The 9,400-nt window shown below is 30.9% G+C and overlaps 1 protein-coding gene across 1 annotated transcript; it reads right to left on the bottom strand.

The window, feature by feature from the left end:
* Positions 1 to 6,938: 6,938 nt before the first annotated feature.
* Positions 6,939 to 9,154, bottom strand: LOC113859043. Its single transcript, XM_027491861.1, has 4 exons — positions 8,910 to 9,154; positions 8,397 to 8,544; positions 7,281 to 7,351; positions 6,939 to 7,195 (listed from the first exon to the last, which is right to left on the bottom strand). The coding sequence occupies exons 1-4, from the start codon at positions 9,141 to 9,143 to the stop codon at positions 6,974 to 6,976; spliced, it is 675 nt and encodes a 224-aa protein (XP_027347662.1). The 5' UTR covers positions 9,144 to 9,154; the 3' UTR covers positions 6,939 to 6,973.
* Positions 9,155 to 9,400: the final 246 nt, after the last annotated feature.

Genomic DNA, 9,400 nt, shown 5'->3' with positions numbered 1-9,400 from the left:
ATAAAGTAGTTAATTATACCCATCTCCAGAATGACATTGATGTCAATTTTAATCGAGTTCTCCTAACTATGCAAGTCGATTATAATCAACTTCTATGAACCCAAAAACAAGCAAATGAAAGTTGGCTTTAATCGACTTCTTTGGAGCAACAAAGTTGACTTCAATTGACTTCTTTGGAATAAAATGGGAAAAATGGGAGTCAACTTCAATCGACTTCTGTACTGGAGAATCTGCTAGAAAAGTCATTTTTAATCGACTTTAGTGTACAAATTTTAGGACATTTACATATAAAAAAAAAATTCTAAGGCACATGCATAATTTTGTATTCAAAATGTTTTATTTATGTAAAAAACCTTATAAAGTGTTATTGATAGGGGATAGCAAACGCTCGTTTCCTCTAAGCTATAAGATCAGTGAGTAAATGTTACAAACTTGCTATTTGATCTGAAAAATGCAATCATGTTAAACTATACAAATTATTAGCAAAACAATCTAACATCTTTTCACTTACCTTATTTATGATAGGTTTCAAAGTTCACACAACTATATAATTTCTGCTAACTTCCTACAAGACCAAATTGATAAGTGATTACTGAAGTAACTTATCAATATGTACCTATCACTGATTTTATGTTAAATTTTACACAAATTTAATATTTGTACATATGTTATCAAATATTTTATTTTTGTGTATTTTATAAAATAAAATAATGTAATAAAGTACCTATTTTGTTTTATTTTATTTTTATAAATTTTATCTATTTGATAAAAAAAACTTTTAAATCAATAATTGAATTATTTAATCTTATATTTTATAAAAAGTTATTAAATAATGTAAGTGTTCAATTGTAAGGAGATGTATTGGTTTATGATTTCATAGGATTTTAAAAGACTTTTTTTAAGTAAAAAAAATCTATTAGTATTTAATCAGGATTTTATGTCACTTAAAAATAATTCAATGGTATTCATTCTGAATTTTCAAGATTTTTTAAAGAGTCCATTAAAATTTATTAGTATTAAAAAATATAAGAATTTTAGAGGATTGTTGTATTAGAGGAATTTTGAAGGACTTTTTAGTGGTATCTATAAATACCAAATTTATAAAATAATTACTCCCAAACCCATCAAATTTTAGAAGATTCTTTTAAATGACTTTTCAAGTACTTCAAGAATTTCCAGGTGAGTTTTCATCTCTTTTTTTTTTTTTTTTTTCTATTCTCTTATCTTCTTCAATTTTTTTCTGCTAATAATACTACACAACTGCTCATATATAATATTGTACTACTGTTTCCATTTCATTCCCCTATTTGGTGAAAATGTAAATGATAGTACCATTGACTTCCTCTATTTTTCTTCTCGAATATATAACACAGAAAATGCTTTAAATTTTAACTTTTAAGTGGTAATTTTTTTATAACACGCGTCAAGAAAAGGAAAAGGTGAAAGCTAAAATTGATATCATAATCTCTTCAATCAACTGTAAATCTTCAAATAGTTAACTAGCACCTTTAACTGTTGAATTTGAGATATTTATCTATACCATATAGAATTTTTTAACTTAATAAATGGATGTTTAAATATCGAAAATATAGAAATAATAATGTATACCCTATATATATAGATATATACACACATATATATACATATATATATATATATATAGCAATTAAGCCTTTTACGAGGCTATAGTATTATTTTTAATTATATAGGTACCTATTAGGTGAGATGTAAATTTAATAAGTATTCTTATCTATAAAATATAACTAGTTTCCAACATACGTTGTTTTAGTAATTCAAATAGGAGATTCATAAGGAAATAATAAAGAAAAGAAAAAGAGAAAGAAAACTATGAAGCTTGAACCAAGAAGGATCCCGATGAGTTGTTACAACTAATAGTGGATGTTATAAAAAGTGAAGTGTGTGATGCTAATGGGTCAATCAGCAAACTAAATATGGAAAGAGTCATTCTTCCTCGTCTCAACGCTAAAATTAAATTTCTTAAAACATATAATCATTACTTGAATCGAATGAAGTCATTTAAGAAACAATATAACAATATATCAACACTTATGTGCAACAACTCTAGCTTTGGGTGCGACTCAATTACAAAGAAATTCACTGCTAGTGATGAAGTATGGAAAGAGTACTTAAAGGTGAGATTACTTCATAATCTTTTAAATATATTAATAGTTTACAAATTTAGTGCATTATATTATTTTCAATATATTAATAATGGATTTTTTTTTTTAGTCTCACCCAAGTCACAAAAATCTTCAAGAAAAAAGTATGGTTGATTATAAGGATTTGAAGATTATTGTTGTTGGGGGTGGAACTGCTAGTGGGCATACTTTCATTTCAGTAGACCCTAATGATACTGATGCTACAACTTTTGGAGAAGAAAATATTGATTTTGGGATGGAAAACTTTTCATATGATCTTAACAATGATATATTCATAACACCAGATCAATATGAACCACCTTACTAGCATTCATCACCTCGCCCAAGCATTTCACCACCTCAACTCCTTTTAGGCTCAAAATTTCCCACTGAAAAACCAATTAATCGTAAGCGGAGTAGGTTCGAGTATGAAGGGAGTTCTAACTTAGTTGAGAATAACAGTTAAGCCAAAGTTCTAGAAAATCTATCTGTTGGCATTGACACTATAGTCGTCAATTCTAAAAACATGTCTAACTTGATGGAGAAAAGAGAAAGATACAAAGAGGTAAAGGGAAATAATTTGAATGCTATAAAAGAGACCCCAAATTTGGATGATCGAACTCGCTACATGGCGGCTAATTTTCTTGATACTAATTGTTCGAATGGCAAGTGTACCCATTAAGAAGTAATAAAGGGTTCTTAATTTTAGTTCTCGAAATATCGTCCCACAAGGATTGTTTTTCAATTATTAAGAATTTTTCAATTCAATTGTTTGATCTTCAAATATACGAGATTAATTAAAACAAGAATTTATAAAATCAATTATAAAACTAAGAACAAGGAATAAAATACACGTCTTGGTTAAACTTATCAGAGAGGAACCTAGGGCGTTTGGACTTTCTCATTTAATCCTTTATGTTATTTTTCTGTTTAACTCTAAATTTGATTTTCTTGTGATTACCAATCATTCATCCAAATACTATTAATGCCCAATGGTCGTGCAATATTAATATCATTTTCTCTAAATTAATATCCCCAATAGTCATGCAAGACATCAATTAAAGAAAGCGTTACGCACCTATGAACTTGTTAATTTAATAATGATTAGAAGGGGGGACATTGGTTTAGTCTACCTAGTTTCTTGTCTCATTTTATCCTGTAGATCTATTAACCGAGGTATGGTTGCCTGACAATGTAATTAATTAAGAATTAAGAAAGAAGTACAATAGGGTAAAATCTAATCACGAACAGAAATCAAACTTAGATTTAAACATTAAAACCCCACAAATTCATAGACAATAGTTCTCATAGCCTTAGCTATAGACTTAGTTACTCATGTTAAGAAAAAGAGCTAAAACAATCATAAACACATCCATAATGAAGAGAAATAGCAAACTAGAAAATGAGATGAATTTTTTATCTTTAAGTATGGTCGCTTGAAGCTCCAATTTCTGTCAAGAGTATGCCAAGGATCCATGTAAGAGAGACGAAAATGATAGATATCTTGAAGAACTAGGATTGTATGTAAAATAGTGTCAAAAGAATGTCCCATGACGATGCTTCTGCTCTCCTTTTTTATAAGGTTGAGACTCCTTTAAACCTATTAAGATTGGGTTTCCCACAAACTAGCACGGCCATGCAAGATAATAAGCACGGTCGTGCATTCCCTCAAAGCACCCCCATGCTTCTTGGGCGTGCTTATTGCTGCGAGACTCTAATCTTTCTCAATTTGGACCCAAAATGCACCAAAAATCTACTTCTGGCTTCCTTCTACCAAACTGCGCAATCAATATATAAATTTGTGTAAAATCTTAATGAAATAAAGATCAAATATGAATATATAGCTGTAAAATTGAGCCAAATTACAGATTTATCACTAATGCAAAGTACAAGCTGGGATGAACAATATTGCTTTGGTGTTATTTTAGTTACACTTGATTGGAGTATTTTCTTTATAATTTAGTTCTGTATGAATACATGTTGGATTTGTCAAACAATATTTTTTTGGTGTTATTTCAGTTGAACTTGATTGAAGTATTTACTTTATATTTTGGTTGTGTATGAACACATTTTGGAACGGTGGAACTATTATTTTGGTCGTACTTGATTGAAATATTTTAGCATGTTTTATTTTTTTATTATATTATTATCTTTGGTTATATTGTTTTATATAGGTATAATGTCACATTCAAGCATGTATGAAGGTAGTGACATAGATGAAGAAGAAATGGGTGACGAAGAGATAGATAACGAAGAATTTTATGAAGCCATGTATGCATATGTAATGACAACATATGCATTAATGCATGTGTTGATTAAGTTTCTAGTTATGATACATAATGAACAAATTAAGCGTCCATTAAATTGACAATGAATTACTAACATGAAAAATGACTATATACACCGAGCATTAAACGATGATCCTATAATATTTTAACAAGTTTATAGGATGTATCTAGATATATTTTGAAAGTTATGTGTAATTCTTAGAGAAAAAACACCTCTAGAAGATACACGATATATTTGTGTTGAAGAAATGCTTGCATCATTCCTACAAATTGTTGGTCAGACTACTCAATATTGTGTAATTCGTAACACATTTAGCCGATCACAATTTGCTACAAGTGAAAATTTTCACAAGATTTTGAAGGCTTTGAATACGATAGCACTTACTTTAATGGCTAAATTAGGATCAATTGTGCCAGCTAAAATTAGATAAAACACAAGGTTCTTCTCTTTCTTCAAGGTATGTACTAATTATCTTACAATAAAAAATTATAATTAAATTTGACACTACTATATTTATATTTCTCATACAATAAAGTGTTATACATGCTAAATTATAGGATTGCATTGGAGCTATTGACAGGAAACACATTCCAGCAATGGTGAAGGGGCAAAATGTAAGTAGTTATCGTAATCGTCATGGAAAGATATCACAAAATGTATTAACCGCTTGTAATTTTGATTTGGAGTTCATGTACGTTCTTAGTGGGTGAGAGGGTTCAGCTTATGATTCTAAGCTACTAGAGGATGCTATAACAAGGAAGAATGGACTTAAAGTGGCTCAAGGTAAGTGCTTATTTTTTAAATGATAACAACAACAACAATAATAATAATAATAATAATTTTATTATTATTATTATTATTATTGCATATGTAATTAGGTAAATATTTATTGGTAAATTGTGGATTTCCTAACTGACGCCACTTTTAAGCTCTATTTCAAGGTGATGTCATCGAAAAGATTTTGCAGGTAAGGGTAATAACCCTAAAAATGAGAAAGAATTGTTCAATCTTTGTCATGCGTTTTTAAAGAATGTAATCGAGAGAATATTTGGTAATTTTAAATCAAGGTTCACAATTTTTAAGTCAGTATCTCTATTTTATTTAAAATACAAATAGAACTTGTGTTAGCATATGCAACACTATATAACTTTCTTCACAAAGAATATCGTTCTGATGAATTTCTAATTGAACCAATGAACGACGCTTCATCTTCAATATTACCCGTTAATAAAAATAATAATTTTGAGCCTATTATTCAAACCTAAAAGCAAGAGTGAGAAAACGTTAATGCTTTGAGGACTTAGTATAGTTATGGATATGTGGGTGAATGCTATTTAAGAAGACATGATATTATGAAGAATTATTATTATTATTTATCCAGACATTATTGTTTTCTATTATTTTTGTCTTTGACTTTTTTAAATTTGAATGTATGAAAAAATCTTAAACTCTTTATGTCAAAAATTCATGAAATTTTGCAAAATTCACAAAATCCTGTAAAATCTATTAAAAGTCTGACTTAAAAATTTTGCAAAATCTATTAAAATTTTAATTTTAAAATCTTGCAGAATCCTACAAAGTCTTAAAAGTTATAAAAATCTTACAAAGTCTTTTACAATACACAAGAATTTTGTAACTAAAAAAATTCTTTAAAATCCTAATCCAATACACCCTCTTAACTTAATGTCAAGAAATTCCAACACTATCTCTCTCCATATAAAAGAAAATATTAAGGGAAAATACATGGTGCAAAATAATTAAGAGTGTATGTAAAACCCTTACTATGTATACTAGTTCTAGTTAAAATAGATCATTAATTCAGTATTTATAATTTATGGTTAAATCCTTGTAATATTCTTAAATGAGAATATATAAAAATATAAAATCTTTATAATACTTAAAAGTTTGTTAAATTAATTATTAAAAATTTAAATATATTTTATTAGTCCACTCGCATGCGACTTCAAGGGAACAAGTTTAAACACAAAAAATTAATGTATAGTTTGACATCCAAAACCCACTGTTTCTGGTCAATATATCCAACTCACATTCAGTTTTGAAAAAAACAAATTTATGGACCCCAAAGAACTCCAAAGCCCACCAATGGATGACCCCACGGGCTGCTTGAACAAGCGAGGGAAATAACGTTTCATGTGTCTTTGGTCTGAACAACCCAAAGGAAAATGTCAACATCATTTTCAGTAATAAATTTTCATTAAAAAAATATTTATTACATAAAAAATACCATAAATATTTCTCTATTTAATAAAAATGTTCTACTTTTAAATGTTTAAAACCAATCCAATCATAAGAAAACCGAAAAAAAAAATAGGTGCAAGAAACCCTTCTCATCTCCAAAAATAGTGTCATAGATAGCAACTGATTTACATTCACGAAAATTTCAATTTGTGAAAAGTGTTGTAATGAAATAGACATAAAAGAAATCAGAATTTTAAATTATAATTTTACAATAACATCGTTTTTGGGTATAACAAGCTCCACTAACAAAGCATGCATGGAAAGAGTCAACGTTGATATTTAAACTGCATCTCCTTGGCCATGGAAGGTAGCCACCTCTCTCCCCTAACCTTTTTCAAATTTTCAACCCTTTCCTCTTCTCTCTTGGCTGCAGCTTTTGCTGCTGCATCTTTTGCTTCAAATCTAGCTATTGACTTCTTGTATGCATCATTTGCTGCAGCCATTATATCTATCCCATCAACAGCAACAGATAGAATCCGTCTTCTGAACTGTTCATGTGGCATATAGTCATTAAGAAATTAACCGAATATGACAAGGAAACATTGACATCTACATATTAATCAAGTATTAGACCTTCTTTGATTTCTCATTAGCATCTGCTCCAGGAAGTATTCTAGGTCGCTTCTTTGGTGGTTGAGGTTCATCTGCAGCCATATGCAAATACAAGCCTAAGCCACACATACAGATGCAGTTTGGGAATGTCTCAAGCATCACAAGGTTGATAACTATTTAGCCCTTTACAGAATATTTTATTAATATTTGAAAGAAGAAAAGAAATTGTTTTCAACTTTGATCGTTAAAGTCATTGACTGTAACCAATTTATGTGAATGTAAAAATCTAAAATCATTCTGGCTGCAATCCGGGCTGGACACCTCATCATAGCAAAATGTGGTAAGTATTGAATTCAACATTCAAGGTTGTGTTTAGTCCTCAAACCAATAATTTGTGAGAAAATATAACAAGCATTAAACAAGTTGTTTATGACTTTACTCAACTTAGATGGTTTTTCTATAAACATGTGCTAGTAGTATATAACTACGAATTTCTTCAAACTTCATGATTATATGGTCCACCTGATAACCTGGACCACTATTCTGGTTTAGTTGGCCAACATCTGTGCAACACCAAAGTGCCATAAGTCATGGCAGAGACCCCCAAGCATGCTTCTCTGTGGCTAGTGAGTGACTAGTGCATAATGACTGACAACTAGTTAGTGGTTAACTAACTAGTAAACGGATAATTGACTTGCAGTATCGCACAGTGACACCTCACAAAGAAGTGTTAAAATAACTATAATCTTCTGAATTCTGATGTGAACAATTAAACAAAAGATTGCAGAGTTGAAAGAGATGCATGGCATGCTGATCTGGGCTCCACTTATCAACAACTGGCACTGGGTGCGTGTGCACCATTCTGAAAAAGTAGTACCTTTTTTGCTAACACCAAGCTACCAGAACCAGAAGTTGCTTTTACCCAATGCAGCTTTTTTCATATTTCAGATAAATTTTTATATGCATGGCAAGAACAATGGTGATTAGTGACCTACTGCCACAAACACCAATTTACCAAAGTAAAGCAAAGTAGGAACCAGAAAATTTATCCCAAATCTAAAATCAACCATTTATAGATATAGCAAACAACAGCAACTGATGTTAAGCTATGAATTGTACCTCACAAGGCTCACTCACCTACGTGATCAAACACTATTCCTGGTTGAGCATGTTTAAACAAGCGAATGCCGCATTCATTGACCTTGGGATCCTCATCCAGGACAGGGACAGGTTCTTTCACTATCTCTATCGATTTTTCCAATATCTCATTCAGAAGCTTTTGTGCCTGTCAAGAACCATCCACAGTATAAATCATCAATTCTAAAGACCATAACACGCACTGATCAGAGTTGCATAGCAAAAGTCCAAATGACACTTGTACTGATAAACAATAATTTGAAACAAAAACCAAAGGGGCTGCCACAGCAACTTGCTACTGGTTCAGAATTTAAGCCACCCCATAATCTTAATTGTAATTCTACTAGAAAAAAGATGCGAACTTTATAAACAAATGTTCATTTTGTGTTGTGGGCATAGACAAACGGAGGAAAGGGTTCTTTGCTTCTTTTTTCAAAAATCAAAATTTGCAACTTCAACAACCACACGTAGACGAACCCCATTGGCAGAAAAATGCGAAATTTAGAGTAAAACCTTGATTTGGTAGTGCTTAATCTGTTGGGTTTTGGGTTTATGGTGTCGATCATCAGTATCATCATCGTGTTTATTGGAGTCGCTGTGTTTGGTGGCGGAACGGCCATTCGTGAAGGAAGCGATGTAAGTGTTAGTGGTTCCAGCGATAGAGTCGATGGCTGCTTTCCAAGCGGCATCACCATCTTCTTCGCCACTACTGCTGCAGTAGCTATTGTTGGTTTCTTCTTCTGCCATCGTTCGCTTTCGGGTTTCGCTCAACACAGGACACCGTCAGTCTGCGAAGATAGCACAACATAATTGGGCTTTCTTTGGGCTACGAATCATTGGGCCCTGTTGGAAGCAACTCTCTAGGTTTTTTATAAAAGTTAAAGCTTTATAATGTGGGAAACTATTCTCTAGAGCTGTGAATATTGGCTAAAATCCACACCTATCCTGTGCAATCTATTACAGAATTTCATATTTTTTAAGTCTTATATAAAGTAGATTTACTA

The sequence above is a fragment of the Abrus precatorius genome, unplaced genomic scaffold (assembly GCF_003935025.1).
Source record: "Abrus precatorius isolate BTA unplaced genomic scaffold, Abrus_2018 Scaffold2, whole genome shotgun sequence".
Taxonomy (NCBI): Eukaryota; Viridiplantae; Streptophyta; class Magnoliopsida; order Fabales; family Fabaceae; genus Abrus; species Abrus precatorius.
This window is presented reverse-complemented; position numbering and strand designations above follow the sequence as displayed.

Coding starts and splice junctions, on each gene's coding strand:
- LOC113859043 (XM_027491861.1), bottom strand. CDS start 9,143: ATGGCAGAAGAAGAAACCAACAATAGCTACTGCAGCAGTAGTGGCGAA. Junction 7,352..8,396: donor AATAGTGTTTGATCACGTAG/GTGAGTGAGCCT, acceptor ATATGGCTGCAG/ATGAACCTCAACCACCAAAG. Junction 7,196..7,280: donor CTAATGAGAAATCAAAGAAG/GTCTAATACTTG, acceptor CCACATGAACAG/TTCAGAAGACGGATTCTATC.